Below are 24,981 nucleotides of genomic sequence, written 5' to 3'. Positions count from 1 at the left end.
TAGCATTACTTGCAAATACAATAGAAGAGGCTAAATTTCAAATTGAACAACTAGAAATTATAGCTAAAAAAATGGGATTACAAATTTCATTTGAAAAAACAGAAATGATGCCAACTTTTAAAGTTGATTTACCAGTTATTCAGCTGAACAGTAATAAAGAGATTAAAATTGTTCAGAAATTCAAATATCTTGGGGAAATAATAACATGGAACACAAATGAAAAAGAAGCAATAGAACACAGAACAACTAAATTTAAACAAGCACAAAGACTTACCTGGCCAACCTATAAAAAAAAATCTCTTTCGATAAACGCTAAGCTGAAACACTATAATTCCATAGTTAAACCAGAGGCAACCTATGCTAGTGAAACTTTATTCAAATTAAATGTAAAATCTACAACAGACAAATTACAGAAAACTGAGAGAAGAATTCTTAGAACAATTATTAATAAAAAACACCAAGTTGATGGACAGTGGAGATTGTTGCCTAACAACATTGTCTATCGTGAATGTGAATCAATAATATCTACAATGCGTAAAAGAAGAATTTCCTTTTTCTGTCACATATCAAGATTAGCAGACACCAGGATATTGAAACAACTATTCGATTACTTTTTGAAGAATAAAATCAATAATAATTGGTTCAAAGAAGTTCAGGACGATTTGGAAGAATTGGGTATAACTCGGCAACAAATCAAAGACAGAAAAGAGAAGAGGATTTTGAAGAACAAAAGCATAAGTCTCAAACTAAAAGCAGTTGAACGGAAACAATATACTATATCGGACACACAAAGGGCTTCCAGGTCGGAGAGGATGAAAAAGTTCTGGGAGAAGAAGAAGAAGTTAACTCAAATATATTGATTTCAGTGCTCCAATGTGGGCGTAAAATATGTAAATAATAATTATACCATGTTTTGCAAATGGAGAAAAGGTCTAACGGATAACTTAGGAAGTACAGTTTTCTGGAATACTGTCATATTTACCCTATTTTGCTAATATAAAATGTGCACTGCAATTAAAAAACAACAACAATAATGAGTACGATATAAAAATAATAATTTTTCAATAATAATAGTAATAATTACAGTAATGAAAATGGGAGCTCTTATGAATTTATTTTATTGATAAATTTTGTCAAAAGTTACTCAAATGTAAAATTATTATTCCATTTATAACAAAAGATTTCTGAGAAAGAGAAAATACAGTCTTCTAAACAGACAACTTTACTAATATGTACACAATCTTACGTATTCACGCAAATATGAAATATGCGGAAACATGCGCTAGGCCGTAAAACAAACTCCAATCATAATGAAATGTAAGAAGCTGTTTTGAATTCATATGTCAATAATATGTTCATTTGCGCATAAACTTATAATATATCATAAAATATCGAAAATATCACTTTCGTCAAGCACGTTTGCCACGAGAAGCCATGTCTTAGAGCTCACTGAGTGACAACATCTACTGGTGCATGTTGATCGAAAATATAATGAAATCTCTGACTTAAACATATAATACTGCCATCTGCTTAAATACTCTCGTAACTAATACGTGAAGAAACACGATGTAACTACCAGACTGCGTGCATAGCTCGTTCCCGATTTTTAGTGAATTGTCAAACTTTACTACAGGCTATGCCCGCAGCGCAGCCTGAGCGTAATTTTGGCCGCTGCGATCTATGCTCACAGACCGGAAAGAGTTAACTTTCAACTTACCTTGTCAGGATGGACAGCAAGGCAGGCACGTCTGTATGCCCTTTTAACATCAGCAGGAGTCACCAACTGATGCATATCTATTTTGTTCCATTTAGCATCTTCCCAAAGCACTGTATGCATTGAGCACAACAGAGCACGGATATTGTGCGTTTTGCCTTCCGTCCATTCCAGAATCTATAATGAAACAAATGATACACAATGATTAAGGCTAATATAATTATGACCTTATGTTTCATACTACCTGAGGTGTTGTAATACTATAGAGGAGAGCTAAAGACTTTGACAACCCTGATATCAATGCAGCAATCAAAATTCTTGTATTCAATTCAATTGCAATTCCCACCTTGTAGTATGGGTGTGAATGTTGGACAACCTATAGAATACATTTAAAAAGGCCAGAAAAATATCACCAGCAAAGTCTTAAGAGGATACCTGGAATAACATGGCAGGACAGGTGTACAAAATCAGTATCTTGGACGAGGTTGAGACCTTTCGTTATTTGGACTAAAAATGGCTGAGAGCACGTTTGCATCACGGCAAATAAATAACCATAAACCTGCCATTGGTCGAGCCTAATGGATAAACACAGATGGTTGAGGGCGAGCGTGGCGCTCGCCTGTCGTCCTTGGTGAGGTTTAACTTCTGTAGACTATTTTTACTTTGTTATTTTTTGGGGAGGTTTATCTTTTTTATTATTCTATTTTTAAGCCGCAGATCACTTTTTTTTACAATTTGTTTACCGTCACACTGTCACAGATAGATCTTATGGCGATGATGGGATAGGAAAGGCCTAAGAGCGGTAAGGAAGTGGCCGTGTCCTTAATTAAGGTACAGCCCCAACATTCGCCCAGTGTGAAAATAGAAAACCATCTCCAGGGCTGCTGATGGTGGGGCTCAAACCCACTATCTCCCGGATGCAAGCTCACAGCTGTGTGCCCCTAACCACACTGCCAACTCGCCCGGCAGATAGCTTTTTAGATCGTGATATGAGGCTCGTGTGTCTTTATGAGATCTAGACCCAAAGTTTTTAAGAATTTCTTCTTGAAAGCTTTTCTCCAGTAATGCAGTTCATAATGATTTGTGAATTTATTCCACCAATGTAAAGAAAATATTCTCAAAATAAAGGGCACTAAGCAATAAATAAAAGCATCTGTGGCTCATAACCAAGTTAAATATTTCAGGTGCAGCTGCACCATTTGCCCAAAAATCCAACAGGCTTATGTGGTAAGATTTCATCACCCCAACCAGATAAAGCAGTCCAGTAAGGGTTTTAATTTCTTCTAGATTGTATCAACTACGTCTGATATACGCATGTCCATTACTCTAATTTTCTCATATGTACATTCGTATGGTGGGTTATTTCTTCAAGAACCAACACTGGAAAAAAAGAGGTTCCATATTTCGGTAATTGTCTCTGAATTCCTGGCCTTCACTGTCACTCCTGAAAGGTGAATTACAGTGCTCCCCCTTGGTCTACATCTGCACAGATTTGGTACATGGATTATCCATTGTGTTGTCTTGTCATGGTCAGTGTAATAAGACCCAAAACTAACAGCAATTCATTCCTCCTCATTTTCTTCAGCATATTGTTCACCTCGCTATTGTGGTCAATATTTCAAACCTCATCTACCTCAGAGAATCATAAGAAGAACTGTTACCGTCCTGAAACCGTCATGGTTCGGTTCCTCTTCAAGTCAATTGGCCATTTGATATTCATTATTCACAACGTAAAAAATAAACTACACATAAAAATGGAAAAATAATTAGTACTGGGCAATTAACCATAAAAAAATGTAAGAATCTGACAAGCTAAACACAAAAATCGAGAATCAAACAAAATCAGTGAAAATGTATAACATGGATGGTCTAGGGTGAACGCGCCGCTCACTGGCACGTAGTAGTGTACAGTCAAGTGACACTGAAGTCACTGAAGATGATTCAGTTAGGTAGTGACTAATCCCCCTCACTCCAGATATTCCAACGAACAGCTACTCATAGTTACACGTCACTACCTGTGGTTTACGGCCTTTTACAACAAAATTAATTTCAAAGGGAGCGCCACGCTCACCCCTCAACCAACGGCAGGTTGAACATGGAATAACGACTGTATATAGCATGAATGTAGTACTGATAATAGATATAGAAGAGCTTCTTTTGAAAGACACTGTTCTTTTGCTTCTATTTAAGTACTGTTTCATGATTTATGACTTGAAGAAGTAAAAAAGAGCAATGTTGACACAAGAAGATTGGAATCAATCAATGAATGAGCAATTACATAAGAATTTAAAATGTAACTGAAAGTTGTATATAAAAACATGTCCAATTTTACGTAAACCAAGTCCAGTTTTTAACAAGATAAACTAAGTGTGTTTTGATAAGTGTTTTAAATTAAAATGTTTATGTATATTTAACATTGTTTTCAGGGTGCTGGTAAGTGAGAAGGACTTTTTCTACACAGAAAAACTCTACAAGGAAGATTAAAAACAAATATTAAACGTATAATAAGAACACCCTCAATGGCCAGTCTAGTATTATATTTTAATCTGAACGATTTTTTTTACAGCTGAGGATGTCTCAAAGACGAAACGAAACATGTCCCATGTTTTAATATGAACAAAATAAAACATACGTAATCTATAAGATTATAAGTTGTATTGGATAGGTGGAACCTTATGGCATCTATTACGCATTTCAAGACCTAAAAATGAAGTTTGTAGTTGCAATATGTGGTATGTTTCGAGCTGTCAGTGGTGAATTGGGGTGGAATGACGTAAGTAGACGAATAAGCTTGAGTGGAGCTTTTAAATGTAAGATAGATCATAATATGAAGATAAAGTTGGAATTCAAGAGGACAAATTGGAGCAAATATTAATTTATAGGACGAGGAGAAAGTGACTGGAATAGTCAAGGGAATTGTTCGATAAATTTCCAAGTTGGTTGAAAATATTTAAGAAAAGCTAGGTAAACAATTGACAGGGGATCTGCCATCTGGGCAACAGGCCTAGAAGCAGATCATTGATGACTGACTGATTGATTGCAAGTAGATGTGCATTTTGGAAATGTTTTGGACACATTTAGAAGCAAACTCTTCACACATGTACCGAGAATTTTCATTTTGTATTTATAGTACCACATGGTCCATGAATGACACAATATCATGTAATGTTGGATCATCGGTTTATTTGGTAACTCTGCTGAAATTACACTATCTGTTCTGGTCTAATCTTATTAGGCAAAGCAACCCATGAAAACCTACAATCTATTTTCCAGTCATTAATCGGGTCAGGGATGGAATGAATGAAGCCCCCATCTTGCGGCGAGGATAAGAATTGTGCCAGCTGCTGAGGCCTGTCACACTCCTCTGGGGCAATGATTCATGACTGACAGATGAAATGAAACGATAATGGAGAGTGTTGCTGTAATGAAAGATGACAGGGAAAACCAGAGTACCCGGAAAAAACCTGTCCTGCCTCCGCTTTGTCCAGCACAAAGCTCACATGGAGTGACCGGGATTTGAACCACAGAACCCAGCAGTGAGAGGCCGACGTGCTGCCGTCTGAGCCACAGAGGCTTTGGCAAGGCAATCCATGACTGCTATTTGACAGTACACAAGCAGCAATGGGTAGGCCAAATATTTTTGCTTTTTTAAGTAAGAACATTCATTTACTATGCCGTATCTGTTTTGTGGTGATGTATTTTCAGCGTGATTTTCCAAGTCCATTAGAAGTACAGCTAATGTCATAAACAAATCAGATTTACTATATTTCCTGACATAAGTCATCAAATCTTGTGTTCTTTCACGAAGACACCTTGGCTGATCTGTAAATGATGATGGCAATATGACCAACCGGCTGATCTTTCCAATATGTTCATTTTCCTGCAAAGCATCTTGCAAATGGATGTAATTTTCCGCTTGTAGTTTTGTCTAATTATTTCAGATGTAGGCTAAATGTTCCAATTTCACTTTAAAAAGTAATATACAAGCAGACACTCTCTTATGTAACAGATTCTTTTAAGTTGCTCTCAACCATTCGTACACTGCTCCAGATCTTTGTTCCCCAGCCAGCACCAACATTTGGAAGAGAATACCGTATTTACTCAAGTAATTTTCCCTCCCTGATTGTTAGAATGAAAGTTTGGAAAAAGAAATATAATTGCATATTCCCCCCCCCATTTTATCTACAGTTTCCACTAGTTGCGAACCACTGACTTATCTCGTCTTCGTGATTCATATCGACGTACGGAAATCGGGAACTAGTTTGAAATTCCAGTTCATGTTTCCCATGCTAGGAGAGGAGGAAGTGACTGATCACTTAACATTCCAGTGCCCGGGGCCAGAACACATGTGGCGGCTAGCCATAATTCGCTCTTGTTATCAGCTGTGACTTGCACGTGTACAGGAATCACTTTCAACAGGGTTCTTATGTGTGAATTGTTGTGCGAAGTGTTTGCTGGTGACGTGATGAGAAAGAAGAACAGTAGTTACGACGCACAATTTAAATTGTCTGTAATAGGATTTGCCGAAAATAATGGCAATCATCCTGCATCTCGTGAATTTTCTGTAGCATCATCACACGTGCGTTAGTGGCGGAAGCAGAAAGAAGAATTACAGTGTACCAAGAAGAAAACTTTATCATTTGGGGGACCAAAAACACCAGGAAGCATCCAAAAGTTGGAAAGAAAGTTGTTTTTTATGTAAATCAACTGAGAAATTATGGCTTTTCAGTAAAAGGCTGTAGAAGTAGCAAAAACTTGAAAATTCCTGATTTTAAAGCAAGCAGAGGGTGGCTTTGTCAGTTCATGAAAAGGAACAATCTTTCTTTTCAAAGAACATCTCTATGCCAGCGACTTCCGAAGTACAACAATGAAAAAAATTGTCCAGTTTCATAGATTTGTAATTAGGAAGCGGCGTGAGTATAATTACCTACTATTACAAATCGGAAATGTGGATCAAACTCCAGTTTTCTTTGATATTGACAGGATATGATTAAGACATCAGCTCTGTAACTTCAAGACAAGTTCAACCAGTCCAGTTCCAAAATGTACCATACGTTTGTATATATTATGTAAATTATGTAAAAGTAGTTTTTAAGAATAGTTCTAGCACATGTTAATCTCCAATAAGTTGTAAAAATGTAAATCTCAATTGCATCAAGCCGTTCTCATTACCGACATTATGAAAGTTAACAGTCAATATATTTCCATTAAATGTGAACAAGAGTAGAATGTCTCATTAGAACTTTAAAACATGGATGGCTTGATCACTCCTTTGCACTGTTATGTAAATAATTAATCCTAAAATAGCATCCACTCAGAGCTCTGACTTGGAGATAGAATTACTGGCTGATGATGCCTGCAATGCCAGGCGGAACATGTACCATACTCAAATCTTAATGTAATGACACTGTTAGTCATAAAGACTCAACCAGTATTGAATAGGTGGTTTCAATAAATTAATGTTTAACATTTCTTTGATATGCCAAGAAACACTACAATTACCAAAAAGGGAGCATTCAGCATAGTCATGAGGACTACTAGGGCAGAGAAGCTTCGCTGCACAGTTATGCTGGCTGTTCCTGCGGACAGGCGAAAACTTCCTCCCTATTTAATTTTTACGTGGAAAGCAATTCCTTCCAGTGTGCACATTCGTGCCCAGGAGAAAGGACGGATGGTGGCCGATCTCATGAAGGGTTAGTTGCGTGCTATGTAGGGAAGATGGCCTGGCCATCTCTTAAACCACAAATCTCTCCTGGTTTTGGACAGTTTCCGTGGCCATCTTGTTGATGATGTTCACTAAGAAATGGTCAACCAGAAGACTGATGCTGCAGTAATTCCTGGTTGCTTGATGTCAGCCTTGCAGTCTCTTGATGTATGCATCAACAAGCCATTCAAAGCATGCGGTGGGTATATTCTGAAAGGATGGCGGGAGGTTCTCATACTTTGATGCCTACTGGGAAGATCAAGAGGCCTTCGCTAGAATTAATACGCGAGTGGAATGTTAGTGAATTGGGAATGATTTCACAAGACATTGTGAAAAGTTTCAAGAAAACTGGCATTTCCAATGAACTAGATGGAACTGAAGATGACTGCATCTGGGAGATGAAAGAGAATGGGAGTGATTCATTGCCGATGACTTCGGAAAAAAGCAATGATGAGCGACATGGTATGTCTATTCCTTTGAGGTGAAATACGTATTAGCGTAGGCAATTTTTACGCCGATACAGTATTCTAATTTGTTTCAGATATCTGGCTCCTATCCTAAAGCAAATTCCTCCGTGACATTAAAAGACTAGAGTTTCCGTACAATTATTGCTAGGGAACGTATTATTGCCTTCGATTTCTTATTAAAATTAATTGTGTTATACATATTTTTATTTTGTACTATTTTAGGCCTAAATAAATTTCGTAACTTATGATCGATTTTTCATTTCCATTTTTAATTTAGATTAGCATAATTTTCCCTCCCTGTTCTTGAGGCTGGAAAAAAAATAAAGGAGGGAAAATTACGCACGTAAATGCGGTATTATCCTTGGAATGGGAATTCTGTCTGGAAGGGGATTACCCATGGTATTGTGAATTAAAAGTGTCTACTATTTATTGATTCAGTATTTTTTGAAGATTTCTTTAAAGAGGCAGTTATCCCTGGATGGAAAAATTGTTTTTCCATTTATAGAAGTGAACTTAACTGATTTATGTTACTGTAAAATTACGCTTATTGAATAATTCAATAATACGGTATATTCATATTAACCTAATGAGTAGTGAACTGGGCAGATCATTGTTGTTTTCCAGTCTTTTGAGATATCTTCCATGGCCCTTATCATCTGATCAGTCTGTGGAGTCTCTTCTCGCTCTTGAATTACTTCTGCCTGAACTCCATCCTCTCCTGGACATTTGTTCTGCTTTTGGCTTCATCACTTCTTGAATCTGCCAGAGTGGGTTGTGGGTAATCTGGCTCGATTGTGTCTGGAATATGGAATTTGAAGGGCCCACTGGGTTCTTCATAGTTAAGAAGGCTGCTGGCAGTACTCTTCCCACCTCACAGTGATATCATATTCACTAGTTAAAACTCTTCCACTTCTGGGAAAGTGTAACCTTCTGATACATTTTTCAGGTTTTGTTTCTAACCAAGTGTTTCTCAGCCTCCTAAATTGCGCCTGTGGTGAACTTCATCTTAGTACACCAGAGTGTCGTTTGAGTCTTCTTGCGCATTTCTTCAAACTGTACCATTCCATGCGTGAAGTCTGTTTCTTGTAGCCAGTTCTCTTTGGCTTCTCTTCTCCATACCAGTGACTCGACACATTCATTCCCAAAGCAGCTCCTCTTGCCAATGATCTGTCCCTTAACTATTTGACCTACCATTTTTTCTTTGCACTTACATACTATTTATTTTACATTTATTTGTAAGGAAATTTGAATGAATATATATAGGGATGTTACATACACAAAAATAATTTTTATGAGTTCCACCATACATTTGTGATTTGGATAGGTCCTCTTCTGTATGATACACTAGAAAACAGGTAATCCATATACACAGCAACCTTGCATTTGAGGCACTCAAATGAGGTTTCTTTGCGGAGCCCTCGTGCTGCACAACTCAGCATTGCTTGGGTGGCACCGATTTTTTCTCAGTTGGAGCAATTTTTGTTGAGTAATGGCCAGTATATCAAGCCTGAAGTCTCGCGGGAATATTACCGGTATGAGGACGGCCTCTGCTGGGGTACTGAGGCAGCTGGACGCTTTCTAGAAGTTGCTCAGCAGCATTGATGCAGGATGACGTGAAGCGAGTCATCTTCTTTTCTGGGTTGAGAACTTGCCAAATAAGATAAGAATTTAGCAAGGCCATATCTAGCATGTAGCCCTCAAAATATTTCCACATAAGTGGGAAGGACACCAGACGTTGTTCATGAGACTCGACAACACCCATTCCCTCACTGTAATGTACTACCAGATTTGGCTTCAGTTTTTCTTTCCCTCTTTTTGATTTGACTACAACATAATCTTGTCTGTCATGCTGGGTTGACAACATGTACACAGGCTTTTTGTCAACCTACTTTATTGCTAAGACTTTATTTGCTTCAACAAATGTTAAGTTATCCTTTTTTTGGGCTGTTTTTCATTTAAGATAGCAGGTATATGTTTTCTGTTCGCTCTAGCTGTGCCAAAAACATGAGTGTTGTTTTGCAGGAGAGTTTTGTACAAAGCTGGTGAACTGTACCGATTATCCATACACAATGTTCTCCACCCACTGACAAGGTCCTTACACATATCAAGAACAATCTTCTCACTAAGGAGTAGTTCATTTTTTGTCACTAGTATCTCCCTCACAGTCTTTGCCTGTGTATATCTTGAAATTCCAACAGTAACCATTGTCTGAGGAGCACACTTTATACACTTTTACACCAAATCTTGCTCTTTTTAGAAGGACTATATTGTCAAATGATAATCTACCCTTGAATTTCACCACAGATTCATCAATGCCAATTTTTTGTCACGGAACATTTACAAGCTTGAATCTGTCCACAAGTAAATCTACAACAGGTGTAATCAACCTCAATTTAACTTTTTCTGTTGTCGGGGAGTCTGTATAAAAATGCATAAACCTATTTATTGAAGTAAAATGTTTGAATGGCATGGTTTAACTAAAAATAGGCATTTCTATCACTCTACGTTTAGACGAGTTATCCTGCAGTTTTATCTGCAACAATAGTACAAACAGAGCAAAATGTCCTTTGACTCGTCCACAGTGAAGGAAACCAATGTTGTTCATTGTACGTGTTACTCCTTTGAGGGGAATTCGGCAAAGATGCAATATATTTACATGCATGTGCATTGGTTTCTTTTGTCACATGATCCCAAAACTGTGAGGTTAGAAATTCATTTATCGCTTGCACGTCTATTGGATTATCTCCTAACCTTCTCTTTATCATGGAGTGAATTTCACAAACTGGATTATGTATAACATCAGTAGGTTTATTAGCAATAAGTTCCAAATACAGTGATTACTAATGTTCCTATTTGTCGATGTTGTTGCACTTTGAGAACCCCTTGAATTATCCGTTTGCACTGGCTCCTGGGAACTTGAGTCTGATTCATTTTCACCACTATCACTTGAAAATGAATTTTCATTTCCCCCATATCACTGTCGGTCTCAACATCAATATTTTCAAGCCAATCGTGAATAGCATAATCCGCACCACACCAGGCCGCTGCCATTTTTTTTGTTAAAAAATGACACGTGGTGAGGAGGTGCATTTTATTTTTCGTATTGCAGAAGTGATTAATCGATTACAGTATAAAAATAAGTTTTACGTAACTCCCGACATTTATTGGCCAGAGCTTCAAAACGTTTAGAACAAACCTTGCTGGCTCAGCGACCGTAAATGTGTTTGTAGCTAGTATAACAGGAATCAATCGAGGGATGTTCCACCATTGAACTCTTTATATAAAATATAACATTTATAACATTTATTAAATGAATACCGGTTTTGATTCCCTTGGAATCATCATCAGTTCAAAGCAATAAATATATCAAAAGGGTATCATTCAACATGAAATCTGCCTTTAAACACACTTTAAATGGTTGACATGGGTTATATGTCAAAAAAACACATATTGCGACTAGTGTGCCATACAACCAAGGCCATACCGTCATATAACTTTTTACTTTCAACAACATCAACAGTGACATTTTCAACACACAGCCGCTGTTACAAAACCACGAAGGATGTTCCCCCAACTCCTCAGCAAACTGCCTTACTGCAAATTGTCTTAACATCAGTACTTTCACAAGATTGTCAATTTTGATAGATTTTTTTTTTTAAATCGACAATTCGACTAAGAATATATGAACATTTTTTAAGATCTATTTTTTAGATCCACAGCAACATAAGAACTTCACTAGCACTCCTCAACTTTAAGTTTTTACATATTACTAGCTGATGTACCCGTGCTTCGCAACGGGATTCTCAGCAAGACTGACTTTGTGGTTTTCCTAACTGAAGTCAACATAGGTCATTACATAAACGTCAGTAGGAATGTAGCGATTAAAAGCAATGTTATCATATAAAACACTCGATCATATGAAAAACCGCACATTTTCTCACTTTTAACGAACAGTACTACAGTGCCGATCTAACAGTCTAAAGTTCCAGAGCTGGAATGATCAGGCCGCAGACAGCCATGAACACTCCTCTTCCCTTATTCCGTTAAATATGCACACTGCTCACTCCAATCAGTGCCTCAGAGTAGGAAATGAAATAGCTCAAATGCTATGATGAACCAGTGTGTTATGTACCAGTAGTATTAGAAAATTTATGAACCAGAGGAAAGGCATGCTACAGAAGAAAGTTATCTAACTCACCAGCTACTTCTCGCGAATATTCAGGCAGGCTGTTACACTCGGTACGACCAGGCGAGTTGGCGTGTGCTTAGGGGCGCTAAGCTGTGAGCTTGCACGAGGGAGATAATGGAATCAAACCTCAATGTCGGCAGTCCAGAAGATTACACTCCGTTGTTTCCCTTTTTCACACCAGGCAAATGCTGGGGCGTACCTTAATTAAGGCCAAGGCCACTTCCTTCACACTCCTAGCCCTTTCATATCCCATCGTTGCCATAAGACCTATCTGTTTCGGTGCGACATAAAGCAAATTTTAGAAAATATATGGTACGCAGCAGTTATCCTATCTATCGGAGTTGAGTGGCAACAGAAGACACAAAGCACATCACAACAAACAACGGTCTATGTTGGAGGGTCTGTCTTACAAAGGCTGGACCAGTATAGGAATAGTCACATGGAATTATTACCTCCACTGCATCACTTAAAGGTCCAAGGTGCATGCCTACTGGAGGGATCGGGAAGGACAAGGCCCTATAAATTTCAATAGTCTTCTGTGCATATTTTCATCTGGCCTATAAACTTGCATGGTTTACACAATATTTGCAACTACTTATAGTTGTCTTTGTTTCTTGGTGTCCAGTGAAACGCGATCACATCTTAGTCAACATGTCCAGGAAAATCTGCAAAGAAAATCAAATCTTAAAGATTATTAACAACAGAATCGCTAAATAAGGGAAGCAAAGACGAATTCCATGCAGACTTATGCAGAGCTCTTGTGTCGGCAAATATTCCCTTCAACTCACTTAAAAAAAACCTACCTTCAAAAATTCTTTTACAAAAATATTGTCATCGGAACATTCCATCCGAATCAACTTTAAGAAAAAACTACCTGGACACACTTTACGAAGACACAGTCAGGTGGATAAGGGAAGATATAGGAGACTCATTACCTCTGGATCTTTGTCGATGAGACTACCGACACTCTAGGTCGTTATATTGGCCACTCGATGGTCGGAAAATTCGATCCCGACGCACCGTGTTCGCCATATGTGATCTACAGCAGACAGTTAACTAAAACCAATCAGGAGACAGTTGCTCAGTTTGTAAATAAAGGTCTCAAGGTGCTTTTCCCCAATAACATGGACGAAAATAAGTTGCTCCTTATATTTACTGATGCAGCCGCCTACATGATTGCTGCTGTTAAGTTGCTGGAAGTATTTTACCCTGCTTTGATTCACGTCACTTGTCTTGCTCATGCTATGAATTGCGTGGCTGAGCAGATACGTGCCGAATTTCTTCGAGTCAACAAGATGATCTTCTCCACTAAGAAATATTTTGTAAAGGCTCCCACATGAATCCAGTTGCTCTGCAATGAATTACCTGATCTTCCACTGCCAGCAGAACCCATCCTTATGCGCTGGGGGACTTGGTTTCAGGCTATTGATTACTACAGCAAACTTTTTGATGCAATCAGAAGTTTTGTTCTCACCCTAAATGAAGATGCCATGTGCATCACTTCAGCCAAAAATGTTCTAAAGGATGTAACCATTTCTCAAGGAATTGCCTGCATTCTGCACTTGAGTCTTCCGGGAAACCTGGTTACGAACAATTGGATTTGTTACAAGAGGTGAAAGAAAAAATCAGCTTAGCTCCAGGCCCCGCTGGGGACAGAATTCAGGACAAGCTTAATAAAGTACTACAGAAGAACCCAGGACTGTCAACGCTTCGTGCTGTGGCTGATGTTTTGATTGGCAAAGGTATAGGCGGGCCGGCACAAGGTTGCACTTGACAGTTGTAGTTCATGTTGGCACAACTACAATAAATAATTGAAGAATGTCACCCATCAATCAGAACGACATATCCAATATCCACTACTTTTTATGTCTGATACAGTTACGCATTTTATACACGTAAGATTGTATTTAATTTCGTCTAATGTGTATAATCTTCCATTTACTTACAAAAACAAGAGGATCTTTTAAAAATGTCATGTTTAAGTGAGTTGTAAAATAAAGATGAATTATTTTCATCTGGTGGTTGTTGGCAATCTGGCTAGTATAGTGCTGCCATCTACAACTACCTTGACTTACGTATTGAAGTGTTGCCGTTTGTCGTCCCTAGCACGTGGTCAGGTGTCATTTGCACGTTGATGAAAGTGGTGTTTTTCTGTGTGAGATAATTGTGAAGTTTTTTAACTAGTGCAGTGCGATGTCACTGAAACGACAACACAGGGATGAATCGCCAAGGAGTCCCCCTTATAGTCAGGCATGTGAATTGATGCGGAGAAGTCACGAGTTTTACGAGAGGGAGAGGGAATTCGTACGCTTATCATGGTCATTCTTCTGTTCCTGCAGGTCAAGTTGTGGAACATACAAGTCAAACATTAGGGCTTTCAAAGCTTACTATTATACAGAAAGGTATTCACCTCCAGAAACTGAAGGAAAAAGGGACTGGAGAACCTAGCAGTAACGGAAATGGGGCTGATAGTGGGGACGTTTTTCTTAGAACTCCGGGAAAGAAACGAAACGAATTAAACCATCTCCTGTAACAGGAATTGATTTGTTTTAGGCTGATGCCATAAAGAAACACATATACAATTATTACAGCAGGAAGGAATACCCTATCATGGGGAAATTATTAGTCTCCCTCAGGCAGAAAAATGTTTTTCCGGGGGTAAAACTTCCTTAAAATTGGTACTGCGAGCCATAGGTTTCAAATATAAAAAAACTGAACTGAAGAAAAGTGCTGCTTGAAAAGTCGTACATCATGACCGCTAGGAGTATTTTTCTGAATAAACTTGTCGGTAAGGATCTCCACGAGGTAATGTGGTTGGATGAGACGTGGGTGAATGCTGGGGAGTGCATTGCTAAATCTAAGACTAATGGCAGTCCTACAAGCTCGGTAATCAACCGACTGGGAGAGGCGCGAGATTAATAATAGCGTGTGCAAGTTCATCCGGTTGTTTTGTGAAGAGTGGTGTTCTAATGTTCCAATCTAAAAAAAAAAAAAAAAACAGTGATAATCACAAAGATATGGACCCCTGTTCGCTTTTTAGATTGGTTTAAGAAGCTCCTGCAACAGTCCAAAGGCCCTTCTGCGATTGTAATAGATAATGCACCTTACCACACCATAATAATGGACAATACCCCTACTTCGAGCACCCGTAAAGAACTGCACTGTTGGTGGAATGACTGCAAGCAAGAAATATCCTGGCGCATATTAAGGGTATGACTAAATTAGCTTTATATTTACTGGCGAAACAAAACAAACCAGTTTCACCGCCGTATTTAGTCAACAAGGTAACGAAGGAGCAAGGGCACGAGGTTGTTAGGTTGCCACCATACTACTGTCACTACAACCTTATTGAGTTGGTGAGGAGTGAAGTGAAATATTACATACTCACAAGTAACAAGTCCTTCACAATTACTGAAGTAGAAAGACTGTTCCGGGAGGGAATTGCTCATTTGGATGCGGCTTCTTGAAAAAAGAAAGTTAGCCATGTCGCAAAATAAATCTCCGCAACGGCAATAGATGGCATCATCAGTGCCTGTCAGGAGTTGATGATTTGCCTAGATGATGACAACGAAGGCGACGGTAGTGATGGCAGTGATCTGGAGGGTATTGAGTCTCTACCAATGTGAAGAAGGTTTCTGAATTATCATACATTTAATAGATTTTATCCGAAATCTTTTGTGGTAGCACCCATGTACATTATTGTAACAGTTATTGGTGTATTTAAAATGATAATCTTGTCGGTCGATCTCTTCTGTATTTTCTAATATCTTGATAATAGGCCTAAGAACTTCATAGTAGATTCATCTCGTATCATTTTGTGCAATGATATATTTTATTGTAAACTTAATCGGTGTGTTGAAAGTGCGATTGTTGTCGGCCGATTTAATTTGCATTGTGTATCATCGCGATGACATTAAAAACATTTCTCTCGTGTTTGTAAAATCTCACCTGTCGTGCAACCAGCTATTGTTATGGTGGCAACATCGCTTCGTGCGCCCAACATTGTGTGCAGCTGTCATGTGCAACCTTACGCCGGCTCACCTATAATGTTGAATGTGACATCTCCCCACGTCTTGTACCAAAATTCAAATACAGCCCTGTAACCTCTGTTGACGTTGAGCGTACTTTCTCAGCCTACAAGCTAGTGTTGTCAGACAAGCGGTGTAGTTTCACAACAGAAAATCTAGAAAAAGCTCTAGTGATTTACTGTGCATCAAATTATGGGCAGTAACGTGCTTGTAATTCAATCTTTTAACTATCTAGAGATAAAAAATGTGGTGAACCATTGTGTATGTGAAATATGTATTACTGTAATATGTTATTGCCTTATTACTTGTATGCATTTAGAGATATCAATTTAGAAAAATAAAAATGATATTTTAATTGATAAGTGCTTATTAAAATACGTAAAATTGAAGCTGCCTAAAACATATTTTTAGAACCTATTTTTACATAGATGAGAGCCTATTTTAGGCACCTAAAATACAAATTTTAGTGCCTAAAAATCCGAGGTCTACTGAAAAGTCTTCCGAAAATAGTATGAACTCATGCTCCACATGTGTGAATCAGTCATGCACTCAGATGCCATTACTTAGCAAATGCATAGAATATACTGCATCACGCGCCCGTGCGATTATGCGAAGCACAATGTTATTTTTATCAAGTAATAATTAAAATTCGCCAGAATTGTCTCCGAATGGCTCCTAAAATCTGTAGAAAAGTCACTAGTCACTATCTTTGGAATTCTGTCACTAAATTATTAAAAAAAACTCCAAACCTAGTTACTAGTCTCTAGAATCAACTAGACTGATATGAATGTGAGAACGAGAGATTTACAATCGATATACCGGTTTCAATAAACATCGCACATTTGCGTGCATTACTCGCATTAATAAACGTTGATATTTCATTTGAAAGCTGCATTGAGCAAAGGACTTCCGGCCATTTGCTTACAAAGCTGAAATTCACAACTAACTTTTAGTTTCCCCCTTGTCGATACATTAGTTGCTTAAGGCAACTTATTGGTTAAAAGTGGTACATGTTTAGTATATTATTAACATCTTCAGAGACATAACACTGTTTAGATGAAAAATTCATATATTGACAAAGTATCAATACTTTGAGAGAAAGTGTCCTTAAAAATGCATTCATAATTCGTCAATATATGAATTTTTCATCTAAACAGTGTTATGTGGCTGAAGATGTTAATAATATATGAAACATGTACCCCACTTTTAACCAATAAGTTGCCTTAAGCAACTAATGTATCGGGAAGGTGGAAAATAAAAAATAGTTGTGAATCTGTTGAAGTGTGATACGGACCATGGAGTTGATTTTATGCAAAGCTGAAATGGCGGGATTTGAGAACACATTTAAAAAAAAAAAAAAAAAAAAAAAAAAAAAAAAAAAAAAAAAAAGCTAAAATTGGGAGAAATAATAGAATAATTGGTAGGCGGGAAAAACTCTCAAAAATCGGAAGTCTCCCGCCAAAAATCGGGAAAGTTGGCAGGTATGGAAAAGGTATTGAACCACTTTTGCATCCCCCTTATGAGAATTATCAGACGACAAAAAAAAATACACGTTTCTTTATTTTTAAAGTAGATTCCAAATAGCAATTTTTACGTCTGTGAACTGTCAAGTTTTTGAGGTATAGATATACTCATTTAAACAGCTCACCCCCTTTTCACCCCTCTGGCGATGGAATACCCAAAAATCCTCCCTTAGTGAACACCTACACTGTAATATAAATGGATACCCAAAATTTCATTTCTTTATGTCACGTAGTTTTGGCTGGGCGTTGATTACAACCAGTCGGAGTTAGCTTTTTATATATAAAGATAATAAATTGGAATAAGAAAGAGTGAAGGCTGGTGCATTGCTGGAAAAAATCATGGGATTTGAAATGTGATTTCAGGCAAGAAGCTATCAGCTGATGATTTAGCTTCAAGTGCATTTGTTCCACAATTTGAAAACATTTTTAAGGAATCTTACACAACACTCGATCAAATATATAATATGGATTAATCATGCCTAAGCTGTAAGATGCTTCCACAAAGAACTTTTGTTGCATGGAACAACACTGTGAAAGGGACAAAATTTGAAAAGGACAGAGAGACTTTTGCTATATACAGCTATGCTAACGGTAGTTCTAGTAATAAATTACTACTCTTTATAATCAGAAAATTGAGAACACCAAGGGCATTCAAGAATATCAGTCATCCCTGCCAGCGTATTATCATAATCAAAACTTGGCCAGGATGTACAGTGACCTTTTAAAATCATGGTTCTTTAAGCAGTTTGTGCCTGCAGGTGAACAACATTTGAAGGTAAAAACCTCCCTATACATCTGTAATGGCCCTTTTGTTGATAATGCATCATCGGATCTGCCTGAATAGGAACTAAAAAAAAAAAAAAGGAACTAATAGCCGTATTTCTTCCGCTTGATGTCACTTCTCTCATCGAACCCATAGATGAAGAGGTAATAGTGTGCCAAAGACAAGATATTGCTGGAGATATGTCACATCCATTTTAGATAAGACATAAGAAGGCAACAACCTGGTTGAGGCAATGAAATCTTTTAATATAAAGGATTGCTATCTAGATAATTGCTGAGGAGATGAACACTTGCTGAAACTGATGATGATTGTTGTTGTTTAAAGGGGTCTACTACCATCTAGGTCATCAGCCCCTGATGGTATGAAATAAAATGAAATAGGTGAAAATTTAAATTTATTCACCAACTAGGATTTAAAAAATGATATTGATGAGGAAAATTATTATAAATTTAATATAATTAGTGGATCCAATTTGCAATGCCTTATTTTGGTATAAAATTATTTAAAAATAAACTAAAATGAAATAAAATAGAATCAGGCATAGCCTTTTAAGTGAAATTTATTTTATTCAGGTTAAAAGCTCAAAATATATTAAAATATACAAAAAGTTAGCTAAAAACACAAAAGAATACGAGTGTAGCTAATAATAAAAGAAAAACTTAAAGACAAGAAAAGAACTTCACTTTTAAACATGATAAAACAGGCCACTAAAACTGATGTTGATTGCACAATGGAAGATGAATTAGATGACAATCAGATCATCACAACTGTTATCAAGATCAACTTAGCTAATTTTTTATCCCATATTTGGCACCGAGTCAACCCAAGGTCAGTAAATTTCTCCCACCTTCCAATAATTATTTTATTTTTATAGATATTTTTATGCATGTACAACATGTATCAGCTTAAATTCTAGTCAAACATTACAAGAACATGTTTCATTCCAGTTTGGAACATCTTCAGCTTTAAAAAAAAAAAAAAAAAAAAAAAAAAACCCTTACACAAAGTACAAATATGCACTGACATGTACTGAGGATGCAGGATAACAGAGCATCAGTAGATCTATACAAGGGATCTCTTAATGGGAAAATACCTTCAGGAAGACCCCGAAGCACCTGGAAGAAGGAGATCAACAAGGTATGCCGGACCCTCCAAATTGATAACTGAGAAGAGCAAGCTCGTAGTTGTGTACGAACTTTATTTGGTATAATCATGATCGTATTATTTGTGAGGTTATGTCATAAAACATCTGCTGTATATATATTAATATGAGTTTATTTAATGTAAGAACACATAATTAATAGTATATAATTTTATTTATTTTTACCTGTATATATGATGTATAATCCACTGCAATATTGTGCAACACACTGTAATAGTCTTAGAACAACGCAATGTGCAACTCGAATTGTGTAGAAAATGCTTTATATTGTAAATAGGCTATTGGAGACTCTCGAAATTACGAGAAGACATATTGTGTCATATTCTGCTAAAAGCCTGGCCACGCAACGTATATAAAAAAGACAGTCTTGACGGTAGAGTTGAGTAGTTTTAATATGACTCATGTGGAAGTCGTGTTAACCGAGTGTTTGAAGTTAAATATGTGAATTGGTTATGTTTGTAGTTGCTCGTGAAGTGCTACTGTAACAGTCAAATGTTTGTCAAGATGGCGGTTCATTAACGTGTGGAGAATATGTGTAAATAACTTGTAAATAAAACAGTGTACACAACTGACAGCATTTTATGTGCGTATTTGTGGATACATTAAGTTAAAATGCTCTTCTGTATAGAATTAAAATACTGAACACATCATTGCTCGTATTGATAATATATTTTGTAGTAGAGGTTCTTCTTTCTTCTAAATTTAAAAATATTGTTGATATTATACAATGTACATTCTAGTAACTTGTAATGTGTACTGAGTTTTGAATTTTAAACTATAACAACTGGGGAGACTCCTTAAGATCAGAACCTTAGCTCTGCAGGGTGATTGCATATGGGAGGGAGGAATATAACGGGGCTGGCCGGGAGACTCTCACCAACATCTCTATATTTTTAACCAGGAATTATAATCAACTAAGGTTCTGATCTTAAGGATTTTCCTCCAATTGTTATAGTTTAAAATTCAAAACTCAGTACACATTACATGCTAATGGAATGTACATTGTATAATATCAACAACATTTTTATATTCAGAAGAAAGAAGAACTTCATCCCTTTAGAGACTAATGCTACAATGAACTATATTATATATGCGGGCAATGATGTGAAAAGTGTTTAAATTTTCTACGGAAGAGCATTTTTACTTCATCCCCTTTAGTGTTCTCATTTTATATGTGCCAATATTTGTACTTAATATACGTCTTTTTTATTGTTTATTTAAAAGATGAAGATGTTCCAAAATAGAATGAAACATGTTCTTGTAATGTTAAGCTCTAATCTGATGATGATGATGTTGATGCTTGTTGTTTTAAGTGGCCTAACATGGAAGGTCATCGGCTCCTTAGCTCAAATTTAAGCTGACACATGTTTGTATACGCATAAAAACTAGCTATATAAATAAAATAAGTATTGGAAAGTGGGAAAAATCCTTTGACCTTAGTTGTTATCAAGAGTGCAGACAGTACTGAAAAAGAAGACTGTGATGAAAACAACAAATCTCCTGGCTGAATATCAAATGCAGATGCCATGCAGACCTTTGATTTAGTTCATCTGTTCATTAAAGAGAATTCTTGTTCCAATCCTAACAACGTTTTCTGGAAAAGAAAAATGGAGAGGGATAGCAGCAGTCTCAAAAGTCATCTGTCATACAAACGAGCATTAGACTTTTTTCATTCATTGTTTAAGGTATGCCTACTTATTATTGTACAGTATTGTATGTACTTTAATTAGTGTACAGTATTACTCTAAATACTATTGCTCCTATGATTATCCGACCTTTCTTGTATTGCGATCATGCCTGTCAGTCCCGACGCTGATGGAGAAACAAAGTTCTATTGTATTGTCCAAGACCTGCTTGATTATTAAGGAAACTTGAAGAATGGATGATTCCAAAATGTAAGAGCCACTACGTATTCTTCAAATATACAAACTGAAGGTCACTAGTAATGATAGCCTGCAACTTTACATTGCTACCCTTGTAGCAACTACATAAACAAATTTGAATTCCTCAATTCAAGTGATTTTCTACTTTAAAGTATACAAACACCATAAAACAATATGCAATATCAAAAAATGAGGTTTTAAATCATTAAACTAACTGTTGGATACTTAATACAAAAAATGAAGACTACAAATGGAATAGAAATACGGTATGCGCCAAAATATACAGCACTCATTTTCGCGCAGTGTGCCTGAGCATCTGCGTGTTGTTACATCGCCATGATGAATTGTTAGTTGTGTAAAGAACGTTGTGCTCTGTGATTGGAAGTGACAATGGGTCTTGCGATGGAGGAAAAAGTGTTTATATTGGAGTATTATTTTCGCTCGTACGGAAACGGTTATCAAGGTGGGCCGAGTTTAAAGTTAGTGGCGGAACAATATTATGAACACTTCAATAAGTCAGCGCCTAGCAACACAGTTATGCTATCTACTATTAAACAATTTCATTGTACGGGTAGTGTATTGTGCCAATGCAAGGGAAGGTCTGGTAGGCCAGTAACTGTGTCCACAAATGAAAATCATGGACGTGTCCTCAACCTGGTGTTGCAGCCTCCAAAGCGAAGTCTTTAGCCTTACATCACTTTGATGATCGTTTAAAGACATAGGTGGATTTCCGTACAGAATACAGGTTGGGCAACGATTGATGGAACATGATAGGCATGTCAGGGTGGAATATTGTGCACGATTTTTGGCCATGGTGTACAAGGATCCAGATTTCTTGTTCAACATGTGGTTCTCTGACGAAAGTACATTCACTTGGACGGTTTTATCAATCGCCAAACAACCCACTTTCTTGTTTTGAGAGGCCAGACACTATAGTCCAGAAACCGCTAAATAGTGTGCGCATGATGATTTGGTGTGCAGTGTCAGGAAACTGTGTGGTAGGTCCGTATTTCATAGAGAATGATGATGGTGCAGCTCTTACTATTAACTAGGAACGCAATATGAACATGGTGATCAGGCCATTTATTCAGGATCTAAGAAGGTTTTGTCGTGCCAGGAACATGCAGATGAATAGACAGTGGTTCCAACAAGACGGGGCGACCTGCCACACCACTCGACAGACTATGGCTATGCTGCAAGAAACCTTTCCAGGACCAGCAATTTCCCGCGGGGCTGAGTTCCGCTACCCATCACATTCCCCCAATCTCACACCACCTGATGCTTACGTGTGGGGAATGTTAAAGGAGCAAATTTTCAATTGTCGAGATCCACCCAAAACTGTGCCTGCATTACGTCAGAAGATCGTCTCGTTCTTCAGGACTCTGCAGCAACCTGTGTTTCAGAATATGTTGGAAAATCTTTGTGATCGTTATGAACACTGCCTACAGCGCAATGGAGCACATTTTGAACATTTACACTATCATCTCGATAAGTAAGGTAATGACAATAAGACTAACATAATTTCCAGTAGTGCATATTTTGGCGCATACTGTACTTGGCAATGAAGAACCTCAAAGTATTGTCAAGATCTTCATGATCTATTACTGGAATATAAGAAAGAACTAATGTACACTCACCGGCAGAAAAAGTGAAACGCTTCGTATTTCGGACAAAGTTTAATGTTAGTCCATTTGAAACCTTATAAAAATGACACATAATGACCTTACAACAATATGGCAATGTATCATAACATAATTAGCCCATTTGAGAAGTTTCAACACAATAATTGATAAAGATTATTGGTCGTGACAATCACAAAACCAATATTTCCTTTTTTTTTGCCTTTGGACAAGAATAAGCACAAACAGCAGTCTTGAGGTTTATTGTTGTGAATTCTCATGCTATGTATTTTTATGGACATTACAGCTCATCTATGACAATTGGTGTCACTTTTAAGTCAGCTCATAATGGTTCTTTCACCTGAAAACGCAGCAAGGGCCGTGGCATTAGCGGAAGATGGGCACAGCATATGCTTTGTAGCAGACGTTATAGGCATGTCTTGTTCTAATGTGTACATAACTGTTAAAAGATACAGAGAGGACAAAATCTACATAAGGAGGCCCGGTTGTGGTTGTAGGAGAAGCACTACTGAACATGATGGTCGCTTTCTTGTAATGCAAGTTCTTCACGATTGACACACACAACAGCTGTGGAGACCAGAAATCGTTTGCAGCAAGTATGGGGCAAGAACATCAACGAAAGGAGAGTAAGAAGGGGGTTGCATGAAGCGGATTTGAAGTCCAAGAGGCCCGCTACAGGACCTCTACTTACATGTGAGCACCGTACCTCTAGGATGCAATGCACGAACGCCCATCGAAACTGGATTGTGGAGCAGTGGAGCTCAGTGCTGTTTACAGATGAATCCAGATTCTGTTTGAGGGCACCGGATGGAATGGAGAGAGTATGGAGAAGGTTCTGGCAATGTTATACACCCTGTAATTTCTCTGTAAGGACACCGTTCACTGGACGCTCTGTGATGATCTGGGCTAGGATTACCACTGATGCGCGCACAGAGCTTGTGTTTGTCAAGAATGGAAGTCTGACAGCCCATCGATACATTGAGGAGATTTTAGTGGATCGTGTGGTGTCTTTTGCACCTGTCATCAACAAGAACTTTATCTTGATGTATAACAATGCTCACCAACACGTTGTTGTTTGTGTACGTGAGTATCTGGATGAAGTCAGAATTTAATGCAGGTTGTGGCCTATTCATAGTTCCAACCTAAACCCCGTAGATCATGTCTGGGATATACTTGGGAGACGTGCCAAGAGTCATTCCCCTGACACACCGGGTCAACATCAGGCTGTTGCTCCAGGCAAAATGGGAGCTTATACCACAAGAGAACACTCGAGATTTTATCCTGAGCATGCCTGATCCAGTCATGACTGTAACTGAGGCTAGAGGTGGAAATAACCATTACTGAGGCCATGGAAATGTGTTGTGGACAAATAAACTGTGTATGAAATGATGCAGAGCTCTAGACTTCGACATTTCCAAATTCGTGTTAATGGAATGTTGTGATTGTCACTATAATCATCATCAATTATTGCGCTGAAACTTCTCAAATGGGCTAATTAACTTATGATACACTGCCATATTGTTGTAATGTCTAATGTTTGATTTTTACCAGGTTTCAAATGGGCTAACATAATTTTGTCTGAAATAGGTAGTGTTTAGCTTATTTTTTTGTCAGTGAGTGTATAAATGAAGCACTTATAAGTGAGGGGAAAATAAAAGTGAAAATTAACATTTCACACGAAAATGGCCTTACCTTCAGTCTCTCAGGATCCATCTCCTTGACTAGCTCTTCCTTCCTCATTTCATTGATAGTTCGAGGTCCAGCCTCTCGTTTTGATGCAAAATCATAACCCTGACTACCAAGAAGATCACCAAAAACATCCCCAGGTTTCCCTTTGACACCTTTACCTGTTTAAAATAAATTACAACAAACTTAATAAGCAATGAA

At 37.6% G+C, this 24,981-nt stretch overlaps 1 protein-coding gene across 1 annotated transcript in view; it reads right to left on the bottom strand.

Moving 5' to 3' along the window:
- aux (cyclin-G-associated kinase) overlaps nt 1-24,981 on the bottom strand; it is a 487,932-nt gene that overhangs the window by 25,859 nt on the left and 437,092 nt on the right. Inside the window, exons 23-24 of the mRNA XM_067136097.2 lie at nt 24,787-24,941; nt 1,718-1,891 (exon numbers count right to left, since the gene is read on the bottom strand). Coding sequence (XP_066992198.2) covers nt 1,718-1,891; nt 24,787-24,941 — 329 coding nt within the window. The remainder of the gene's footprint in view (nt 1-1,717; nt 1,892-24,786; nt 24,942-24,981) is intronic.

This window comes from Anabrus simplex, chromosome 1, assembly GCF_040414725.1.
Source record: "Anabrus simplex isolate iqAnaSimp1 chromosome 1, ASM4041472v1, whole genome shotgun sequence".
NCBI classification, from domain to species: Eukaryota; Metazoa; Arthropoda; class Insecta; order Orthoptera; family Tettigoniidae; genus Anabrus; species Anabrus simplex.
The sequence above is the reverse complement of the archived record's forward strand: the minus strand, read 5'-3'. Positions and strand labels throughout refer to the sequence as shown.